Source organism: Prionailurus bengalensis, chromosome X (genome assembly GCF_016509475.1).
Source record: "Prionailurus bengalensis isolate Pbe53 chromosome X, Fcat_Pben_1.1_paternal_pri, whole genome shotgun sequence".
Lineage (NCBI taxonomy): Eukaryota > Metazoa > Chordata > Mammalia > Carnivora > Felidae > Prionailurus > Prionailurus bengalensis.
Genome location: NC_057361.1, coordinates 41,394,939 through 41,419,146, shown reverse-complemented (window position 1 = coordinate 41,419,146; position 24,208 = coordinate 41,394,939). Strand labels below are relative to the sequence as shown.

The 24,208-nt window shown below is 45.3% G+C and overlaps 1 protein-coding gene across 2 annotated transcripts in view; it reads right to left on the bottom strand.

The window, feature by feature from the left end:
- Positions 1 to 4,516: 4,516 nt before the first annotated feature.
- Positions 4,517 to 24,208, bottom strand: part of JADE3 (jade family PHD finger 3) — a 136,021-nt gene continuing 116,329 nt past the window's right edge. For both annotated transcript variants that reach the window (XM_043569600.1, XM_043569599.1), the window contains 4 exons: positions 23,411 to 23,527; positions 11,242 to 11,712; positions 9,694 to 9,811; positions 4,517 to 7,618 (listed from right to left, as the gene is read on the bottom strand). In XM_043569600.1, coding sequence (XP_043425535.1) covers positions 6,708 to 7,618; positions 9,694 to 9,811; positions 11,242 to 11,712; positions 23,411 to 23,527 — 1,617 coding nt within the window. In that variant the 3' untranslated portion in view covers positions 4,517 to 6,707. The remainder of the gene's footprint in view (positions 7,619 to 9,693; positions 9,812 to 11,241; positions 11,713 to 23,410; positions 23,528 to 24,208) is intronic.

Below are 24,208 nucleotides of genomic sequence, written 5' to 3'. Positions count from 1 at the left end.
TGTTTCCGTTACCGATTTCTAATTTCATTCCAGTGCGGTCAGAGAACATACTTTGACTTGAATCTTTTCAAGTTTCGTTCAGACTTGTTTAATGGCCCATCTTGGTAAACGTTCCATTTGCATTTGACAAGGATGTGTATTCTGCTGTTGTGGTGTGGCGTGGTGAATGAATGTCCATTCAATCTGGACGGTTGATAGTTTTGCTGAGATCTTCTACAGTCTTACTGATTTTCTCTGTACTTGTTCTCTTTATTATAGACATAAACTATAATTGTTGGTTTGTGCATTTTTCCTTGCAGTTCCATCGTTTTCTCCTTAGTGTATTTTGAAGTTATGTTATTAGATGCATAGACACCTGGGACTTTTATGCTCTCTTGATGAACTTGCCCTTGTATGGTATTAATATAGCCACAGATTTTTTTTTTTTGTTAGTGTCAGCATGGAATCTTTTTCTTAGTTTTAACCTATCTGTGTCTTTCTACTTAAACATGGGTTTCTTTTTTTAATTTATTTTTTAAAAATGTTTATTCTTGGGGCGCCTGGGTGGCGCAGTCGGTTAAGCGTCCGACTTCAGCCAGGTCACGATCTCGCGGTCCGTGAGTTCGAGCCCCGCGTCGGGCTCTGGGCTGATGGCTCAGAGCCTGGAGCCTGTTTCCGATTCTGTGTCTCCCTCTCTCTCTGCCCCTCCCCCGTTCATGCTCTGTCTCTCTCTGTCCCAAAAAATAAAAATAAATGTTGAAAAAAAAATTAAAAAAAAAAAGTTTATTCTTGAGAGAGACAGAGAGACAGCATGAGCAGGGGAGAAGCAGAGAGGGAGGGAGACACAGAATGTGAAGCAGGCTCCAGGGTCCGAGCTGTCAGCCCGATGCGGGGCTCGAACTCACTAACCACAAGATCACGACCTGAGCCGAAACAATGAGTCAGACGCTTAACCGACTGAGCCACCCTGGCGCTCCAAAAGTGGTTTCTTATAGGCCGCATAGAGTTGCGTTCTTTAATCCCCAAGCTCTGCTCGGGTGCCTGGGATCTTCAAGAACTCTCTAACCCTCCAAGCTACCCACTTTTGTAGAAGGTTCTGATGATTAGAGCACCAGTCCTTCCGAGGAGCCCCACCTGCCTTCTATCATCTTCCCACCGGGGTGGCACTCAGAGAGTTATTTCCACGTCCCTAGAACAGTTCTGTGGACGACAGGGACATCCAAACCCATGGCAACTACTCAGGCAGGTGCCAGATCCAGCCACAGGGGATCAATCAGGCCCATGGAAGGTTACCCAAGGCTACCTGAGAAGGACCAGAGGCCACCTTGGAAAAAGTAGGGGGGTGGGCAGGACATACAAAACTAATTTCTACAGGGGAGGGTCTGATTGATAGGAAAAAAAACCCACTTGTTTTCCATTTCCAGAAAGCTTTTCGACTAGGAGAGACAGCACAGGAGCAACCCAGAGTGGTCAGCCACAGCCCAGGTGGGCCCTTTGGGAAGGAGGAGTGCTCCTCCGAAAGAGTAAGGAGCACTCCTCTGTGCCCTAGCGTGTTAGTTTCCTATGTCTGCTGTCACAACTTACCACACATTTGGTGGCTTAAAGCAACACAGATTTATTCTCATAGTCCTGTTGGTCAGAAGTCTAAGGTCATGGCATAGGCAGGGCTAGGTTCCTTCTGGAGACCTTAGGAGAGACTTCCTTTCCTTTCCTTTCTCAGTTTCTAGAGGCCACCTGCGTTCCTTGGCTCATGGCCTTTCTAATTTTTTTTTTAATGTTTATTTTTGAGACAGAGAGAGACACAGCATGAGCAGAGGAGGGTAGAGAGAGAGAGGAAGACACAGAATCCGAAGCAGGCTCCAGGCTCCGAGCTGTCAGCACAGAGCCCGAGGCAGGGCTTGAACTCATGAGCTGTGAGACCGTGACCAGAGCCGAAGTCGGACACCCAACCGACTGAGCCACCCAGGCGCCCCTCTTTTTGTCTTTTAAAGTTAAAAAAATGTTTATTTATATGAGAGAGAGATTGCAAGTGGGAGAGCAGCAGAGAGAGTCCTAAGCAGGCTCCACACAGCCAGCTCAGAGCCCAACACGGGGCTCGATCCCACAGACTGTGGCATCGTGACCCAAGCCGAGATCAAGAGTCGCACGCTTAACTGACTGAGCCACCCAGGCGCTCTGGCTCATGGCCTTTCTTAACATCACTCCGGCCACCTGCAACTCAGGTCGCTTTCTTCAGGGCGAAGCTGAGAAGGAGCACTTAGAGAAGGGGCTTGGGGCACGTAGAGTCAGGCAAAGTGACCAAGAGTAAGAGTTGTAGAGGCGACCTCACAGGTTCTAGTCCCAATCCTGCTGTATACTCACTGGGGAACCTCGAATAACTGCTGGAACCATCTGGCCTTTGACATGCATCAAATAGAGCTAAGAGTATCACCTTCATACGGTTGTCAGGAGCCGTAAACATAAGGTGGTGCATGCTTAATCAGCAAACGGCCAGACATAGTTAAGGGCTCAATGAATATTGCCATTCTTATTATTTGAAGGCTTGGCTGGTCCCACACAAGTGTCCTGGACTGTCCTACCAATGGCTTTGGCCTTGGTTGGCTTCCCTAAGGGACCCACGTAGCTGTCTTGAGACTGACATTCAGCCTGGTCTCTGCCAATGTACTTCTCAGTCCATCTTTGAGGACACTGGTTGGGGGGGGGGAAGACTGCCCAACCGGAAGTGCCTTTCTTTCTTGAAGCTGAGGGGATTCATTCAAGGAGTGTATCATTTCCAAAAACGTCAGCAGTTCTAAGCTTGGAGGTTTTTCATCACGTGAGAAATGACTATGAAATAACGGGCCCATTTCCATGTGTGACTTCCGGGAGCAGACTTCAGGACCGCGTGCCAATACTTTGGAAGGTAATGGTGAATGCTCGGCGGTTCTGCCCGTGGTTTCCTCGTTCAGAGAACCTGCTGCGGTGGGTAGAGCTTGAGCAGCCCGACTCCACCCTCCGGCTTGCTTACAACCTGACATTCACTGAGAAGAAAGGAAAATTGAGAAGGTGGGGTAGAAGCGGGGAGGTGAAGGGAAGTTAAAAGCTTGGGGTGCCCAGGCCTGGAGGCTGGAATGCTCCCACCCAAACCCGTCTCAACGGGATGAGAGCTGCTCGATGCTTCAGCAGTTCCTTCAGACGATGACTATTTTTAGGGGGCTTCAGGTTGAAGAACGCATCAGTGACCGGACAGGGCAGGGGACAGCGGCCTGGGTCTCAGGCCTCCCCCACCACATTTCAAGGGCAATTATTCTCATGGCTTCAGGCCATACAGTGTGTTCCAATCCATGAAGTAACATTAACTGAATCCACAGAAGCCTCCTTTAAACAGTGCCGCGCGGGCGGGCGGAGTGTCACAGGGACAGAGCTCCCTGCGTGGGAACACAGGCCTTTGTTAAGGGAGTTCTTTTTTTGAAAAAAAAAAAAAAAAATCAACACACCGTTGCGTTGCTGCTTTCCATAAAACTTGGAAACAGCTGGATTAATCCTGCGGGCCTCTAATAAAACATTATAAATAAGGTGCGTTTTTGGAAAATGTCACACGGAAGTCACTCAGGGGCAAGTACGGATTTACTCCTGTCATAAGAGTTTTCCTCAATTCTTAAGGGTCAGCAAACATGCTGAGGATTATGGGGTGGGGGGGAACCCAACCCAGGATGATGCAGCGTCTGGTTTATTCTCTCAAAAGTTTCTTCAACACAAAGACAAAGGCTTCATCTCCCATTGGAAGTACAGACCCAAAGCTTTTGTGGGCTACAACTGGGTATATTTGTTTCAGTTCTCCGACATCTTACCTAACAATGTACTGAGTCAAAAGAGTTCACCATTAATGAGAGGCGGGGGAGGGAAGGGAGAGAGAGAGAGAGAGAGAAGGCAGGGGTGTTGGAGGAGGAGGAGGAGGAGGAGGAGGAGGAGGAGGAGGAGAAAGGCAGAGGAAGGGAGAGAGGGAGGGTGGGTGAGCGGGGAGGGAGGAAGGGAGAGAGAAACAACCGTGGCTCTTAACTATCTTCACTACTGATTTACCCAATGACCTTTAGCAAGTACATTTCTCAAAACGTAATGAAAATGTTTTTTAATGCCCCCGTCCCCCCGTGACACTACATAACCTGTATCACATTCATATGCTCACACGACTCCAAGCAGAATGAGTATCGTAAAGTGTGTATTCGAGTGATGCCCGAACTAAGCCTTTTGGACTCTGTGACTTTAGATAGGATCCATTTCCTTGGTGATTTTAAATGATGGTTTTGTCTTATTAGCCTGATGAAATCATGATTTTGGGGTAGAGTCCAAGGTCCCAGAGTTCTCTTTGGTCCCCGGTATCGGACATGAATCATGGATCTGTGCTTCTAAACATTCAATTCCTCCTTCTCCCCCTCCGTCCCTTTCCCCCCACCATCTGTTTTGTTTAACGGATGAGATTTTTTAAATATAAGAGGAACATATGTAAGATTTTCTAAAACCCGCATGCCAAATTAAGAAATTACCACACTGACAGTCGTTAGCAGTTTTCATAATTTAATGAAAAAGTATTGGTAAAAAGGTGACATTTGAAAAAAGACTGAATTTGTCTTGGAAAACTGGACTATATAAGACAAAATGAAAAAAAAATTAACAAAAGAAGGTTAAGAGGTAATACTTCAAACAACAGCAAAATGTAGCAAATACATTTTGGGGCAATTGAAATTTACACAACTGAAGGCTCCTTCATTTACTTAGGAAAATCTTGTAAAAATATTACAACTATATTTCCCTGACTGAAGTTATTTTAGTCAATACTCTCCCCATGGCATTACATATGGAATTTGGCTGAAGCACTTTTTCAATGTTTGCTTTTCCTTGCACTCACTCAGAACCAAAAGGCATGAAAGGACTCGGGCTACCGGCCTCGAGCGGAACAGAAGGCCCCTATAGCAGAGCTCGTTACCTCTTCCTTAGAGGGAAGGTGTCAAATTCACATCCACCCCAGCAGAGCTCAGAGGGAAAAGCACAGAAACCTAGTGCGTCCATAAGGAGGAACAGTCTTCCTCGTGTGGATGATTCTTAGCTGCTTCCACTCAAACAAAACACAGGACGCCTACCACACGTGCTCTGGCACGTTCACACGTGTACACAGGCATAAAAGAAACATTTTTAAGGTGTGGCCAAAGAGGAGGCAAAATACAGAAGTTTTCCAAAAGGGAGGAGAAAACACGAGCCACGGGACCCATTAACAAGGCTTCGAGAACAGAAGGGGGAACAGGAACGCCGCCGAGGCTCCCGCACCGGGGGAGGGGACAGAGGGGCCCTGGCCTGCCCTTGGGCCACTGGCGCGCCCACTGCAGCTGGGCTGTTTGCTTTACCAGGAACCAACTTTAAAGATCGAAAAATGGCCTCTTTTTGTCTGAAAATTCCCACTGCTTTCCCAAACCAGAAGAAAGAGAATATTAATTTAAGGCTAAGAAGAGAGAGCAGAGAATTATAGTCGGCTTCACATTTTAAAAACTGTAACATGTTCCCCTTCTTTTAAATGGGAAGCAGACGTGTTTTATCCCCCCCCCCCCCCAAATGTAATTATTCTCTTCCTCCCACAAATTATTCAAGGCTGATTGTTTGGGAACAGGGTATAAGCAACTTCTGAAAAACGGCTCCAGCCTTTTTGTGTGGGGAACTGCCTCGGATTCAAAGTTGGTACAAAGCTAAATTATATCCATGTGTTAAACACATGCTTTCAAATTCTGTTTGACAATAAAAATCTGTTTCAAAATTAAAGCAGGTAAGAATACTTAACCTCTGTGCATCTTACTATATTTTAATTATACCTCAATAGAAACTTTATAAACATTAAAGCAGGTATACAAAAAACTGTCAGCCAAACTTATTTAAGTCAAACTGATTTGAAAACAAGAACACAAAACCCCTGACCTGGTACAAATCCTCCGGAATTGGTCTCACTTTGGGAAAGGCTCTGGGATCCCACCCAAACGCCTAAGTGGAGAGAATCTGAGCATTTTCCTTGTACCTCTGTAAACACTATCCACAAGTTAGCCTCTCACGCTCGTTCGATGGGCCAAGTAGTTACAAGTGCGCCCCTGACCAGCAAGTCTAGGAACAGGCACTGGACACTTAAGAAGCATCAAGAGTATTGACTTGGTAGGTAAGATACTGCGAAAGGAGCTCAACCTTGTGCTGAGCCAAGGAAGAGGGTAGTGAATCTGACAGTATCTGAGATGTTGGTCCCTGGGCTCTCCCTGAAGCGGGTTTCCAGGTACCAATGGAGTTAGCAACTTCCTACAGACAGGAGCTGTGGGAGGTCACGTGCCATAGCTTCAAAAGGGAAGTAGTTTTAGTGTCTGATAATCACGGTCTCTTGCAAATGCGTTAACGATGCAAGGACTCTTAATACATATGTGTATCAACGTGGTAACAGGACTGGAGAGCTGTCCCAAAGTATTTACTGAGCAAGTACTCTGGGCCCAGCTGTTCTCAACAGCCTCTGGCAGAAAAGACTTCTGGACAATCTGTAATTCCTAGAATGTGCTTGCGAAAAGTAGACTTGAAGCGGTTTCAAAAACTGCAAGTCAATTCGCTGTGAAACGTTTTATTCTTTCACTACAGTTCCTCCTAAAGTACACTAGAATCCTTTTGGTGTGGGGGTCTGCCCCAGTGTATGGGGCAAAGGCAAAGACTGAGCTATTCTTGGAGGTTTCCGATCACCTTTGCATTGAACTGTGGGAAAGGGGATGTGTCTTGCTTTTACCGTGGCAATCCCGTCGAGAGTCGTGGGCAGGATTTTCCCTGTCCGAGCTAACTCTCCTTACCCTGACTTTCTCTTTATTCCCATCACTCTCTGCTTCTGAATCGCTCAGCTCCAAATCTGGGCAATACCCATCGTTTTCCTGATACGGAGCTCTCCCTGCAGACCGCCTCACAAGCTGCTTGCCCCAGAGCTGCTCCTTGGGGCTGACGTTCTTGGTTGGCTTCACACAACACTGGAGGTCCTCCGTGGTCCTCACCCACCTGTTGGTGGCCTCCTTAAAGGACCTACTGAAGTGTTCCACGGTCGATTTTCTAAAGGCGCCCTGACTGGCCAAGTGGGAGCTGAGCATGGACTCCTGGTCACAGAACACCTCACTTGAGCTGTCTTTTTGGGTGACATCTTCAGACCAGCTGCCCTCCAGGCCGTTGGATTTGGCAAGCTTGGAGGTAGACTGACTCTTCCCATTCCCGATGGAAGACTGGCCATGCAGGGCAGCCTGGAGGACCAGAGGCTTTCCCAGTGACTGCCCATGGTAGAACTCCGGGGATGGAGTTCTCCAAGCAGGACTGGGGTCCTTTGCTTCACTTCTAGAGTGGGTGAGACTGGCCAGCAGACGGTTACTCTTGCTCTCTAGTGGATGTCTTGGGTACGATTTCATTCTCATTTCTAGTGACTCCTGAGGCACCTGCATGCTCCTTATACTGGGAACAGGGGAGCTGCTGGCAGGAGAGAGGGGTCCATGATCAGGCTCTGTGGAGCTGTTTCTGCAGTCTTCCGGGGCTGATCTCGGCATTTTTAACTTTAAGGTAATTCTTGGAGGTGGGTAGAACAATGAGTTTTCTAGTGTACTTGTCAAAGGAAGTCCTGAGATCAAAAAGACAGACTCATTTTAACAACTGATTTAAATAACGGCGTATATGCTTATTACGGCACGGTGAGTTCACATACCCACTCTTCCAAGTGTCTAACGGGCCCCTGACTTTGATGTGTACGTGCGTCACGGGATAGGAGCCGGAGGGGCTGAACTAGAGGCTGGGTGGGGTGGGGGTGGCTACAGGTGGGAAACTCAGCGGAGCCACTGCTTGTCATGTGGCTCTCGACCTCTTCACCTCTGCCCTCCCAGGCTGTACAATGATCACAAAGACTAGTGTGCCACCTCCTACATCCCCATCTCTGCCCCCTTCCACTTCTGAAAAGAATGTCATAGCAGTGGTTTGGAACAGGGTCTCCCTATTGGGGTGTCTGCGTGTGTGCAGGTGTGGGTATTGCACAGGACTCAGGATGTGCCTGAAAAGACATGTCAGACCCTACCCTCCAATCTCTCCCACCCTTCCCCCAAAGTCAAATCCAAACCCTCAAGAACACAGCATAGGTTTTGGTGGACGAAGAGCACGTGAGTATGTGTTTTAACTTGGCAACAGTAGAAATGGTAGCGGGTGGTTCCTGTGTACTTTATGCCTGTAACCTCAAACAGTCTCCTCACTGTGAATGTCCATTATCGAGGGGTGGGCGGGGCAGGTTTTGCGGTGGCAAGGCCAGCAGAAAAGAATCATGACATTCCTGCCAGTGGCCTGCTTTGGGCTCGGCCTGTGGAGTACTGGCAATCAATTACCTGGTTCTGTCATCCTACGATCACTTTTAGAACAGATCTTCCTTTCTCTATTAGTTTGGGTGCTCTGAAATTAAAAAAGTACTTCTAAATAATTCCTCTTTGCATAGGGACTTAACTTTTCCCCGTGAGAGGATAACTATTAGGTAGTACCCTTAGGTGTTCCCTAAGGGTGCATGTTGAATACTCACAGCCCCCGTGTTGCTGCCACCTGCTGATACCACAAGCAGTTACGGGGCTGGTACCCACCAATCAGAAGCCACATGGCTTAGGGGACAATCTCCCTGGCACGCAGGGACCCTCTTTGCCGTCCTTTGGTTTTCTTGGTCTTGCCCATCAATCACAGTGGCTTTGTGGCTGAGCAGCCCTGCCGCCTCCTGCTATAGCATTCTGCTGTGACCTAGGATACTTATAAACATCCCAGAGCCTTCGATGCCTACCTGACACCTCATTTCTGGGTGTTTCTCTCACTCTACGGCTGGCCCTTGGCCGGAGCTGGGTTCTGCGCACCCCACACACTGACTCCCGGCTGCCCAGGCTCTGCCGCCAACCTCGGTATTACAGGAGGTACAGGAGGGTTACAGATGTCACTGAATAGGACTGTCATCGCAGCCGAGCTCCCCATGCTTAGGGCACTGGAATTATGCTCTCCTCTCTCGCTAAGCGGGCAGCATACCCTACAGGCAGGGATTCTGTCTTGCAGACTGCTCTACTTTCTTGCCCAGTTCTTAGTCCACAGCAGGTGCTCGACAAATATTAGTAAATAAGAGACAGAACCCAGATCTCCTAACTACTGGCTAAGGTTTTAACAAAATATGGTTAAGATGAGTAACCTCGGAGTTAAATGTTTTCTGGAAACTAGGATTAGGCCCTATTGTATGGATTTCTAAGTCAATGTGATGATTACAGAATAGCTCATGGCTTTAACTAGTGGCCCCTAATATGTCTGACACCTAGATTATCCGCCCCAGACCTGCAAGTCCCCCAACCCCACCTTGGGATTTCTTGCCTCATGAGTTGACAGCAAGATGGGCCATGTTACATCAGGGTTGGAGCAGAGCAAATGAGATATTCGACACGAATTTTAAAAGATTTTTAAGTAAAACAACCGACAGAAAATTTAAATTGTTAAAATGGGATGAAATCAGAGTCTATATATTGCTTAGGACTTTTTTTTCTTTTTTTAAAGTAGGCTCCATGCCCAGTGTGGAGCCTAACTCGGGGCTTGAACTCACATCCCTGAGATGGAGACCTGAGCTGAGATGAAGAGTCAGACGCTTAACCTGCTGAGCCACCCAGGTGCCCCAGGGCATCTTTAACATAAGGTTACCTGCAGCCATTTCCTGGTTGATAAGCTGGACTTGCAAACCGAAGATCTGTTCCTGTATTTTGTTTTGTGACAGTTTCAGCTTCTCTCGCCTGCTTATCATGTAGCACAGATTTCGCACCTGAAAGCCCAATCCCCAGCAAATAGAGATTTTTGTCATGTTACGTGAACCCGACAATTGAAATCGTTTAGCCAAAATTAAGGCAACTAAAACCAAGCGGGGGCACGGGGGCGGTGAGGAGAGAAGACAACACAAAACGCTCCATAAGGAGAGCCACTCTACGGGAAGTCACGTAGCATGGTCCGGCACGGGACTGTGGTTCCCACATTGATCGGCAGCGCAAGAAAACGCTCCCAAGCCACCTCCTGAAACCTACTCTCCCTGCAGCGTGATGGGCTCGATGTTTATACGCACAGCCAAGTTGGGAAGACCGAATGATGATGTAGTGTTCTGGCCTTCCCTTTAAATTCCTGAATAAAACACTGGCGATGCTGGATCCAGTACAATTTCCTAATGAGCGCTGGACCAGCAGGATAAAGGTCTGCCGGACAGACTGACAGTGGTTTTTTGCTCACACCTCCTGCTCAGCCAAATCTCTACAGCCCCAAGGGTGCGATCCATGTGCTCCCATACTTCCCACCCCACCGGACCAATCATCCCACCTTTCTGTGCCCCAGTTTAGTCATCGGTAAATAGGGCTAACAGCAGTACTTTCCTCACAGGCATGTTAGGATTAAATGAGTTAATATTTATGAAATGCTTCGAACAGTGTTGCCACATAGTAAGTGCTATCGATGTGTGAGTTAAATTTTACAAAGTGAGCCAAATCTGTTCCCTTCCAGATTCTGGTAGCAGAGAGAAAAAACAAGCCATCTCTATAATTACACTTGATTATAAAATTCTGTAGGGTAAACACAGAGCCTAACTTATCTTTGAATAAGTGAGTTAAACTAAATTATCTGGCGTAGAGACTTTCAATCAGAGGCGATTCTGACCCCCAGGGAGCATTTGGTAATCTGGAACCATTTTCTGCTGTCATCATTTGGGTATGTGTTGGGAGGGGGATTGGCTACTGGGTAGAGGCCAGGGACACTGTTCAACATCTTCCAGTGTTCCCCACGACAAAGGACAGTCCCCCCTACAATAAGGAACTAGCCAGCCCAAGATGTCACTAGTGCCGAGTTTGAGAAACTGCTTTTTCCTCAATAAAATTAATTCTTAACTCAGCCCACAGTCTCACGTGTCAGTAAAATAGAGCTGAGCCAATTTAGGCTCAACAGTGAATAAAAAGTAAACCAAATGAGAATTTATCTCAGATTTAAGCTTCATAAGCATGTAAGCGAGGGCTCTCCAGTTCCCTTGAAAGTGACTGCCAAAAATTTAAACAGAGCCCAATGCTCGGGGCCACAATGTAATCAGAAGATAAGCAAGGACACAGAAGCCCACACTTTAAATGAGCTGACCTTTAAAAACAGAAACGAAACTGGAAGCGGGGCCTCCATTTCCATGCAGACTGAGACCTAAACAGTAGCCACAGCTGATCACCTTACCCTCTCTAGGTCTTGGCGTAGATGCATAAACATTCTCATGCGAGTGTGAATACTCTCCTCTTTTGGCTGCACCAGGCCATTTTCTTCATCCTGCTTCGGAGGAAATAATGGCTTATTGAAGTTACTTTTCCGCTTCAGTTTCCAGTAGTTATAGATAAAGTCCACAGTGAGCGTAGGCATCCCCAGTTCTGTGGCCACATCTTCCACGCGGACCAGGGAATAGAACTCCTCCTCCAGCTCCCGAAGCTTCTGCGCCCGCAGGCTGATTTTTTCACTTTTGGCCTGGCTCTGCTCAGTAGCCCTGTGCATGGGGTACTCGGCCTCCCTGAGCTTCTGCCTGTTTTGGCTGTGCTTGAGGCAGTATGACTTGAACTTCACTTCATCCCCCTCATCTAGGATGGTCTTCATCTCTAGGCTGTGCTCAAAGGCACAGGTGACGTGGAAGGCAGTGATGCAGCTTTTCACAGAGCACTGTAGGAAGAAAAGATGCGTTAAGGGGGCAGGGCTGGGGGGGGAAGGGGAACCGCATATCCCAGGGCTTAATGTGAGAGCTGCTCACGGGAAGCAGAGGCGAGGCAGGGAGAAAACTGGCCCTAACCGGACTATGACAGATGCTTTACAAGTAACTCAGGAAATCTGCTTATATAGAAAACAGAAAGAAGAGGCAAAAAAAAAAAAAAAAAATTCAAACTCCCCTTTAGCTCGGGCCTGAAGTTTTTCTCAGAAGTCTTCCTTGGCTCCTGTGAAGAGTCATGCTGTACCTTCTCTGTGGCCCTCACGTCGCCTTATTATATGCTTCTATAGTAGTACTTTTTACAGTGTACCTAGTATAGTGAGCGTCAGAACCCTGGCCAGAGCTCCTAAAGACAGAAGCCGTGTCATTCATCTTTGCATTGCCATCAACTATTGAACAATCAGGCGCTCAAGAAATGCTTGTAAACAAACAAAAGAAAAAACGAAGTCAATATTGTTGCCAGAGTATCTACTGGTTCTAAAAAGGTCCCAGGAACTCCAGTATCTAAGCAACCCAACTTGTTGAAATTGTTCTTATAGAGCTGTGCTAACATGGTAGCCAACTACCCGTAAGTAGCTATTTAAATTTAATTTAATTACATATACAGTATGCACATGTAATTGGGGCGCCTGGGTGGCTCAGTCGGTTAAGTATCCGACTCTTGATTTCGGCTCAGGTGATGATCTGTTTGTGAGTTTGAGCCCCACGTTGGGCTCTATGCCGATAGTGCAGAACCTGCTCGGGATCATCTCTCTCCCTCTTTCTCTGCCCCTCCCTCACTCTCGTAAGTGCGTGTGTGTGCACTTTCTCTCTTGCTCTCTCAAAGTAAGCTTAAAAAAATAAAACGATATACAATTAAAAATTCAATTCCTTAGCCACCCTAGCCACATTTCAATCATACTGGACAGCACAGATTTCCATCACTGCAGAACGTTCTAAGGAACATTAGGGCTACAGACAATCTGAAATTCAGTTTGTAATGTTTTGCCATTTATAGATGCAACACATTTGTTAAGTATCACTGCATAGCATGTACTGAGGATTCATTTACAGGGCAACAGAGTAGGAAGAGCCGGCCCATGACTGCTGTACTCCTGTGTTTTAGTTAGTCTCAATTACCATTTGTTATGGTTACAATGCTATAGCTTTCCTTCCAAAGATTTTAAATACATGGGAGAGAAAGAAATGGAGGATTTGTTTCTAAAAATAGTGGAGAATTCCCATGGTGAAAGCCAAGTCTCAACTCTTTTGGAAGCCTGAGTCTGGAGGGCAGACTGCCGAATTAATTATATGTTGGGGGTTTGTGATAACTACAAATAGGGAATGACCTCAGATACAAATAAAGACTAAAAAATGCAAAACCTGACAGGTCTCCTTCTAATAGACGGAGAAATTCAACACCTAAGAGAATGCTGGCAACCATCAAAGCTTTAAAGGAGGCAGACTGCATTTAAGCCAATTTTACAGGATAAAGAATTCCAGAGATGAAATATAATTCTAAGATCATCTTATCCAGCACCGCATTTATCACTGCTTGTACGTGCCTCTAGAGTCCCTGGTTTTCTACCTCCACTGCCCTGCCCCCCAACTCCTTCTACTTTTCAAGGAAGTGGTAATCTAGCCACTTAAACTACATTCCTAAGACAGCCCACCCCAGCTTTGGACAGTTCTATTGGAAAAGATTGTTACCTTACACTGAAATCTGTATCCTTAAAATGTCCACGTATTTGAAAGGCCTTATGATAATGAGGATGATGAAAGCCAAAAATGTACTTTTATCTGGGCACCTTGTGTTATCATTCGGCTAAGAAACTAGCCAGTCATTTAAAAAACAAGAAGCAAAAGGCATTCTTTAGCAGAAGATTAAAAGTGTTGGGTATAGTGCTCTTTCGCTGTTTAGTAACTGATAAAAATGTGGAAAGAGAAAGCAAAAGGACCGTGTCCTATTCAAGGGGATGAATGTGTAACATAAAACTACTACTGATCAGAAGCTGAAAACAGACCATGTGTCTCAGGTCACATTTATAGACTGTGGAGACGTAAATATAAATTAGTCAAAATAAAAGACAATACACAAATAAGAACTGGGTGCTTAGATGAAAAATGGAATACGTCCTTACGGAACTGTGCCATAAAATCCATCTGGTCGCAAAAAAGGTCATTCTATGATGCTTATAGCTGAAGGTCGCTGTGTTTTGGTGGTAAAGGAGAAATGCCAACCAAGTTTTGGTGCCAAATACCTATTTATCTTTTTCCAAACACATACACTTGGAATATTCTAGTAAACAAAATGCCTTTATATATATACATCTATTTCTACTGTAACCACTTAAAGGTGACAGAGAAGGTATACATTATGCCCATTAAAATAACGCTTTATTGAGATACCAGAAAACTTTTTTGTGCCAAAAACCTCACGACTTTTAAGTATACGTTTCAATGGTTTTAGCATGTTTACAGAGTTTTGCAACCATCACCACTATGTAATTCCAGTACATTTTCTTTTCTGGTGTTGTTTCAAGTTTTTATTCTAGTACATTTTCATTGCCTCAAAAAAGAAATCTCATGCTTACCTGCAGTCACTTCCTGTTCCCAACCCCCGCCCCAAGCAACCACTCATCTATAGGCCTATTCTGGACACTTCACAAGGAGGGATCATACACGTGGCATCTGTGTCCGGTTTAGCATGTTCTCAAGGCTCATCCATGTCATAGCATGTATCAGAATTTCATTCTTTTAAAAATATGGGAGGGTGCCTGGGTGGCTTAGTTGGTTAAGCATTCGACTCTTGATTCTGGCTCAGGTTATGATCTCATGGTTCATGGGATCGAGCCCTGTGTTAGGCTCTGTGCTGAGGAGTGAGGAGCCTGCTTGGGATTCTCTTCCCCACCTCTCTCTCTGCCCCTCCCTCGCTGTGTGTGTGCTCCCTCAAAATAAATCAACTTAAAAAAAATTAAAATGTGGCCAAACGACATTCCATTGTATGACTATACCACATTTGTTTATCCATTCATCACTTGATGGGGATTTGGGTCGTTTTCAGTTTTTGGCTATTAGGAAATAGTGCTGCTATGAGCATTTGTGTACAAGTTTTTATGTAGGCATATGTTTTCGTTTCTCTTTGGGAAGGTGCATTAAAGGATTAACCTTGCCTAAAGAAAGGTTTGGCTCTTTGCCCCCAGCTACTAAGAGGTGACCTCGAAGCCTATGGAATGTCCTGACTTAGAAGAGTGTCTTTGTTTATCAGGGGTCCCTGGACCATGTCAGATAGCCTACGCTAACAATGTGATTTATGGTGGAGGCTTTGAGCCACATGGTATCAGCCTGACCTCTGGAGGGACTGGAGGCTAAGGTCAGCCATGCGGGTGGGTCACTTGTGTCTAAGTGGCCAACTCCTAATACGATCTCTGAATGCTAAGACTTGGGTGAGCTTCCCCGGTTGGCAATACTCTGTGTATCATCACACGTCCCTGGGGGGGAGAAATAAGCACTGTCCACAAGACTCCACTTGGGGAGGACAACTGGAAGCTCCATGCCTACTCTCTCCTGGACCCCTGTCCTATGTGCTTCTTCCCCTTGTTTTTAATCTGCATCCTTCCTTTCACTGTAATAAACTGTAACCACTAGAATGGCTTTTCTGAGTTCTTTGAGTCCTTCTAGTGAATCATTGAACCTGAGGGGGGTCTTGGACACCTCTTCAACTGCAAGTATATGCTTTGAAGTGGAATTGCTAGCTCATATGATAATTCTACATCTGACTTAAAACAATTTTTTTTTAATGTTTATTTTTGAGAGGCAGAGAGAGACAGAGCACAAGTGGGGGAGGGTCACAGAGAGAGAATGAGACACAGAATCCAAATCCAGGCTCCGAGCTGTCAGCACAGAGCCCGATGCGGGGCTCAAGCCTAGGGACCGCAAGATCATGACCTGAGCTGAAGTCAGATACGTAACTGACTGAACCACCCAGGCGCTCTTACATCTAACTTTCTGAGAAATTGCCGAACTGTTTTCCATAGTGGCTGCATATTTTATATCCCCACCAGTAAAGCATGAGGGTTCCAATTTCTCCACATTGTTATTGCCTGCCTTAAAAAAAATTTTTTTTGTTTTTATTTTATTAAAAAAATTTTGTTTTTAAATTTTAGAGAGAGAGAATAGGGGAGAGGGGCAGAGGGAGAGACAGAATCTTTTTCTTATTTTAAAAAATTTTTTAAAGTTTATTTTTATTTATTATGAGAGAGAGAGAGAGAGAGAGAACACGAGTGGGAGAAAGGCAGAGAGACGGAGAGACAGAATCCCAAGCAGGCTCCATGCTGTCAGGACAGAGCCCGACATGGGGCTCGAACTCATGAACTTTGAGCTCATGATCTGAGCCAAAGTCAAGACTCAGATTCCCAATGGACGGAGACACCCAGGTGCCCCTAATTTTGTTTTTGAGAGAATCTCTGTTTTGGGGGGAGAGCGAGCACAAGTGAGGGGGAGAGAGAGAGAGAGAGAGAGAGAGAGAGAGAGAGAGAGAGAAGCGGGGCTCGCCTGAAGTGTGGTTCATGCTTACCTGAAGTGGGGCACGAGCTCACCCAATGTGTGACACTTGAACTCATGAACTGTGAGAACATGACCTGAACCAAAATCAGATGCTTAATGACTGAGTCACCCAGATGCCGGGGAGAGAGAGAGAGAGAGAGAGAGAGAGAGAGAGAGAGAGAGAGAGATCTTAAACAGGCTCCATGCTCAGCACGGAGCCCGACGCAGGGCTTGATTCTACCACCCTGGGATCCCACCACCTTTTTGATTATTATCACCCTAGTGAGTATGAAGTGGTATTTCACTGTAGTTTATGTATCTTTAAAGGAGGAAAAGGAATAGTTTCCTGTATATTTTTCAGAAACTGTAGAAAAGAAATGAGTTGGGAAATATTTTGTCACCCCCAGAAAGAACATAGCGTGTCCTCCTCAAAAGGGGATGACACATGCCTGGAACCCCAAGGACCTGGTCCATATGTCCTCAGCAGTTCCTGTCTCGCTGCAGGACAGTGTCCATTTGGTTGTCTTTAATCCCCAATAATCTGTGAACAGACAAATGGGTGGTACCACAGCAATTCTGTCAAAACTGTGTCACTGAAACAATGTCCTAAATGGTTCAAGCCAGCCTACCAAACTTCCTCCAGCCACTGTATATTTAAACTCCGGCACCAACACTGGCCATCAGCCCTTCTCACCTGTCGTCCCTAAGGGTCTGCAAGGTCTGAGGGGAGATGTCACTTCAGTGTTAGTTAACTTTTCCTGTGTTTATATCTGGCCTCCCCTAATAGACGACCAACTCCTGAAGGCAGGGGCCAGAAATGCCTTAGAATAAGAACAGTGTGTACTGAACCAAATTTGGAATATTTGAAAAAAATATTCAATGTAGTCACTGAGTGGGCCTCCTTGCATTCCCCCACTTGTTGCCAATTTTCATTTGTTGTACCAAATGTTTGAGGATTCTACTACTCAGTCTGGCTGGATGAGTGCTACGGCTGTCCATCAGCAAAGTCAGATGGACTCCCGAGAATAACAAATGAAGAACAAAACAAGTACAATTACTTTCACCGCTAACATTTACTGAGTATTTGCTATCTGTTAGGTACCGCACTGGACTCTTTACCACCTTTATTAAGTAGATACTATTTTCATTTCCATTTAGAGATATGAAAACTGAAGCACAGATATAGCAGGTAACCTTCCTTAGGATGGTATAAAAAGCAAGGGGGTGGAGTCGGGCTCCAAAGGTCCTATGTTTAACCACTGTTCTTTCTTTCCTCTTAGGGAAAACCTAAAGCATCTGGCTCTAGGCTGAAGGGGGCTTGAACATAAAACATGTGAGGACCCTACAGGAATTCCGGAAAGCCAGCTGTCAGAGGGACTGTGTTCAAAGTCTAGGCAAAATACAGAGCTGTCCGAGGGCATCTCATTTGAACCCAGTCTTTATGATCTGGTTCAGGATTATCAGAAGACTTCATGCTCAGGAGAAAGGTTCTAGCTTCCAGATATGGAAGCTATAGATACTAGCTAGTTTAGACCCCCAAACGCACCAGTGTTGGATTCTATCCTTCCCCAGGGAATGTTCCTAAATCAAAAGAAGAGAATAGTTGCGTGTATTCCCACTGTTGGAAGACAGGAAGAATAAACACAATTCACGGATAGTTAAGAAATTTCCAGAAAGAGTTAATAAAGCAAAATACCCCAAATAGGTTACTAATCACAAAGACCCTTAAATAAACTTCCCAAGAACAATGAGGCTAATAAAACTTGACCCCTACTGGGGCGCCTGGGTGGGTCGGTCGGTTGGGCGTCCGACTTCAGCTCAGGTCATGATCTCATGGTCCGTGAGTTCGAGCCCCGCGTCGGGCTCTGTGCTGACCGCTCAGAGCCTGGAGCCTGTTTCGGATTCTGTGTCTCCCTCTCTCTCTGCTCCTCCCCTGTTCATGCTCTGCCTCTGTCTCAAAAATAAATACACATGAAAAAAAAAAAACTTGACCCCTACTGAATTACTGTATTTGGTTACTGTGTTTTTGATTCACATACAGGGAACAAGATGTTAAATTACTAATGAGTTTGGAATTAACTTTACTTAGTGGTGGTTTAAAAGGAAAAAAAAAGGTTTTGGCCTTTCTTCCCCACCAGAAAACCAGATGTCAACCATGGAAAACAAAGGCCATTCTATTAGTATAAGTAGAATGTAGGTGGAAAAAAATACACACTTCAGCATATCACCTGAAGTTCATTCCCTCTCACCTAGAGGGAGGGTCTTTCACACAGCCCGGTACTCACACCACACTTCCCCAAACCATAAAACTATTTCACACCTCTTCTCTTCTCAAACCTCTGGACCTCACTCTCAGCTGATGATCCTGCTTCCTACCTCACTGAGGAAATTAAAACACTTCAAAGAGTGCTCCTGCAGATTCCCATCGACACATCTACTTAATACTGCACCTACACTCTACCTTCAAGGCTGTTACCAGGGAAGAACTATCAGCGCTCCTGCCCAAGGCCACCCCTCCGTCGCACACTTCACGCCACCCTCTCTCACCTACTGAAAACCGCACTCCAGCAGTTTTTCCTCTGCACTGGATCACTGCCTTTCACGCAAGTCCTAGATGTTAACAAGTATACATACAGACTTGGTATTTCTTCTAACCTTAAAGGAAAGACCTCTTTATCCCACTTTTTCAAACTGTTCCTCACTTCCTTCTTTGCCCTGACCTTTAGTGACGTAGCTTTTGCTGTCACTACTGCACCTAGACTGTTCCTCCCGATCACCAATAATCACGTTTGCTACATTTAGGGGTCAATCTGTAGTCCTCATCTTACTTCAGTAGCCTCTTTCCACCACAGATCTTTCCCTCTCCTTGAAATGCTTTCTTCTCTTGATTTAGAGGCTGCTACACACTCTCAGTTTTCCTCCCGTCTCCCTGCGGGCTTCTTCTTCCCCATTTCCTCTGCTGCTTCTTCCGCTTCTGCTGGACTTCTTCACGCCGGAATGCTTCAAGGCCCAGGGCTTGGTATTGTTCTCCCCTCTATCTACACTCACTCGCTCGGCGATCCTCCCCGGTCCAGGCTAAAGCCGTCTATAGGCCACTGGCTCCCAAATGCAGGTCTGCAGTCCAGGCTTCCTCCCAAACTCCACACTCACACAGACACCTGCCAGCTTGACATTTCCACAGGATGTCAAGTAGAGACCTCAAACCTAAGTGTCTAAAACCGGACTCATCATCTCTTCCCCCGAATCTGTTCTCCTGCAGATTTCCCCGTTCAGTTTGTGGCAACTTCACCCTTCCCACCATTTGGGCCCCAAACTTGGAAGCATCCCCAACTCCTATCCTTCTCTCATATCTCATATCTGATTCAGTCAATCCTGTTGGCTCTCCCTGCGATATTCACCCAGAATCTTATCACTTTTCACCACCTCCAGGGCTACCACTCCAGTCAAAGCCACTATCACCTCTCATGGATTACTGTAACAGCCTCCTAACTGCTTTTCCTCTTTCTAACCTTCCCTTCCTAGTCTATTCTAAATACAGCAGCCGGAGCCTATTTTTGTTTTTAACGTTTTTAAAAAATTTTTTTGAGAGAGATAGAGCTTGAGCAGGGGAGGGGCGAAGAGAGAGGGAGACACAGAATCCAAAGCAGGTTCCAGGCTTTGAGCTGTCAGCACGGAGCCTGACGCGAAGCTTGAACCCATGAGCCATGAGATCATGACTTGAGCCGAAGTTGGACACTTAACTGACTGGGCACCCAGGCGCCCCAGTCTATTTTTTGTTTTTCACCTTTTACTATGGAAATTTAAAAACCTATAGAATAGCATAGAGAATACTATACTAACCCCCATATACCCATCGCCCAGCTTCAATAACAATTAATGTATGACCAATCTTATTTCATCTTTCTTTAACCTCCCATAGCACACTGCCCCCTGGATTATTTTGAAGCAAGTACTAGACATATCATTCCACAGAGTGATCCCTTAAAAACATAAATCAAATTATGTCACCTGTCTGCTCGAAGCCTGCCAATGATTCCCCCTTAAGCTCTGAGTGAAAACAAAAGATTTCATGAGAGCCCCGGGGGCTGGCAAACTATGGCCCACAGACCAAATGCAGCAGCTGTGTTTGTGTGGTCCAAGAGCTAAGAATGGCAGCTTAGGATGTTTTTACATTTTTAAATGATGTAAAAAACAAAAATAAGAATATTTCAGGGCACCTGGGTGGCTCAGTCCATTAAGCATCTGACTTCAGCTCAGGTCATGATTTCACAGATTGTGAGCTCGAGCCCCGCATAGGGCTCTGTGCTGACAGCTCAGAGCCTGGAGTCCACTTCAAGTTCTGTGTCTCCCTTTCTCTCTGCCTCTCCCCCACTCACACTCGGCCTCTCTCTCTCTCTCCAAAATAAATAAATATTAAAAAATTTAAAAAATAAGAGCATTTTATGACATGTGAACGAATATGAAATTTAAATTTTAGAGTCCATAATGTTTTACTGGCATAAAGCCATGTTCATTTGCTAAGTATAGTCTCTGGCTGTCTTTGTGCTCAAGGCAGAATTGAGTAGTTGTGTTAGAGACTATATGACCTGCAAAGCCTAAAGTGTTTATTATCTGGCCATTTATAGAAAAAAAACCCCTGCTTACTCTTACCTTAACCAGTCAAGTCCCCATATGATCTCTCTGATATTCACACACTCCATTCCAGCCTCATTGGCCTCTTTCCTGTCGCTCAAACAGGCCAGACACACCTCCCATCTCAGAGCCTTTGTACTGGCTGATCCCTCTGCCTGGAATATTTTTACCCAAAATAACTCTGTCGTTTTCTCTCACCTTCAAGTCTTTTCTCAAATGTCACCTCTATGAGTCCTACTCTGACCACTCGTTTTAAACAAACCTGTGACACATGCCCCCTGCCCCACACTCTCCCTCTTCCTACCATACTCCACATTCTTCCTTTCCAGAGCACTTACCATTTTCTAAATGCTATTTAATATCTATTTCTTATTCTCTATTTCTCCCAACGCAAATGTGAGTTCTTTGTTGGCTCACTGAGAAATCCCAAGTGCCTAGAACAGTGCCTGGCACATAATCAGGCGCTCAAATATTCCTTATAAGGAATCAAACAAATGTAACTGTAAGAAAATTACGAGTCTTAATTTGGTAAGGCCTTTACAAAATACAGACTCTAAACTCTAATAAAAATAAGAACGATTGCCCTGAAGATGAAAAACCGACTCTAGAATGTTTTATCCATTCATCAATCTAATATTTATTGTCTGTCCGCCATGTCAGGGGTTGGGGGATCTAAGGAGGAAGCAGTCTGAGCTCACAGTCTATAAGGGAAGATAAATAACTCAGACAATGTGGCAGAATGTGGTAATGTGGGGCTGTAATGCAAATTCAGGTCGGCTAAGGTTAAGGCCAGTGTTCTCTCTCCACAGTCATGCCACCAATTACTAACTATTCTAAAAAACCATCCCTTGAGATAGCAAAGATAGGAGAAAAATGCAGGTACCACAATAATGAAAATAAGTAAATTAATGGATATAAATTCAATGTGCTATTATAAAAGGACTACTAATAATTATAAAAACACGGAAAATCTTTTGTTTTAGTGGGGAGAATGCATGTTATAAACAAATCTATGATACCATTAAGTATGGATATATTTATTCAGTAAGCACTAACTGAACACTGACAACGGGCAGGCACACTCTCCTTTGTGCTAGGGGCAATCCATGGAAGAGTGATGTACAACCTTGGCCCCCGAGGGGCTCACATATGAGAAACAACCGGGAGAGAACTTAGGAAAACCTAAACAGGCAATGTATTATGGTAGTAGACCCCGTGGGAATAGTTTTCCCTCAAGTTTTTTTCCTTTGTAACCGCTGTAGTTAAATAGTATCAGCAGGAAAAAGTTAAAAAAAGCTAAAAAAAGCAGGACAAAGTACCCAATTCTGTCAGGTGTAAAAATGAATTTAAAAAATTAAAAGGGCCTTTGGGGTCCATATTGTGTTCTTTAAAAAAAAATTTTTTTTAACGTTTATTCAGTTTTTGAGAGAGAGAGAGAGAGAGAGAGAGAGAGAGAGCCAGCATGAGTGGGGGAGGGGAAAAGAGAGAGAGAGACACAGAATCCGAAGCAGGCTCCAGGCTCCGGGCCATCAGCACAGAGCCTGACGCAGGGCTCAAACTCACGAACTGTGAGATCATGACCTGAGCTGAGGTCGGCCGCTTAACTGACTGAGCCACCCAGGCGCTCCCATATTGTGTTCTTCAAATACCATTTCCCAGTAAATGAACCAAGGTTATTCTGAGGAGTCGCTGATCCCGGGTCTGTAGCAAGAAATCTACAAGATGAGCCAGACAGCAAGAAACTTCATGAAATACCTAGAGCCACTGTCCCTAAGCTGTAACATCATAAGGCCCCTTTTCTGTGAAGAAGCTTAGCAGGCAAATCTAACTCCAACCAATCTGTAGCTCCTATGCAGGAGGCCTGGGGAGTAGAAGGGTCAACCGTTCTGCCTTTCCTGGAGGTAACTGGCCTCTCCCAGTCTCATCGACCACCCAACTGCTGCTGTTGGGCACACCAGCTACTACTTCTACTTTATGCAGCTGAATTCCTATACCTCAGACGTCTCAGAAAACTTTACTCGTACTACTGTATGCAACATACGTGCCTGTGAGCAGGACTTTCGGGCCTATCCACCAGGATTTATCTATTCAGATGCATCTTTCCCTTCCAAATTGAGTTGTACTTAGTTCAGCAGCAGAGTCATTGGTTAAATCATCCTGGAACCTGGGCCTGGTTGTTTTAGATCTATGGCTTGTTTCCACCCAGGATGGTATCATCTAGCTTCAGAAATCACCTAATTCATCAGATCCGAGAGCAAAGGATGGAAGTTAACTACCACTATGAATGAAAAGAATAAGCTGAAGGGTCCAGAGGCAACGTCTGAAAAAAAAAAACAAAAACCACTCCAGAAATGGTCTGTACCATGGCACAGCCCCTGTGAGGAGGAGTGAGTGGGGGGGCCTCCCGAGTAAACTTTCAGTTAAGAGGCTGCTCTCACTGGGATGTTGAGTCTGGCCAGTTCAGTGGTACCCACCCCACCACTTCTCTCGGTGACTTACCTGAATACAGGCCCCTGTCTTCACCTTGCAGAGGCTGCAAACTAAGGCCCATCGACTGGGTGGAATGTGGGACACCTTGGTGATTGGTTCCATCCTCTCAGGACAAGCAATGCTGACCTATAAATAAAACACCACCATAAGGCAGAGGCACCAAGGCATTCCAGAAGTACCTTTCACAAGCCACAAATGATGTTATGTGACGCTCAGGCCATCAAGACAATGAGGTGGGCCACATCTCTTAAGGTTACTATGGAACCAAGAATAAATAAAACCTGTCTCTAGCCACTGCTCAGACCTCTGATCATTTCCAGTAACGGACAGGACTCATATATAGGATGAGAGGGCAGGAGTGGAGGCTAGGCATGGTTACCTTAATGAATCCAAGATACATATCTACACTTTACTTAGGAACCAAAGAAAGCCACTAAGGAAAGGAATTAAAATTCACAAGATCTAGCATCTATTGTCTGTTAGAGATGGTGCCACATGCCTCGTTTTGTCATTTAATCAACTGAGGATGAAAAACAGGCAGTGACAAGCCTTTCAGTTCGGTTTATAAAGAATCATGATATTGTTGCAAAGTCGCAGCAATCTGTGTAATGAAGAGGTCGCAGCACGTAAGTAGGAAGGATGGGGATGGTAACATTTTCAAATCATGGTCTTTTAAATCATGTAACCATCATCAGTTTGCTCTACTGTCTCAGCCAAAATAGCTTCAAAGTGAAATTAGTCTTTGGGAGAGTGCTGAAAGGAAAGAATGCTTTAACAAAAGATGGAAAACATTTTTTTCCATATGAA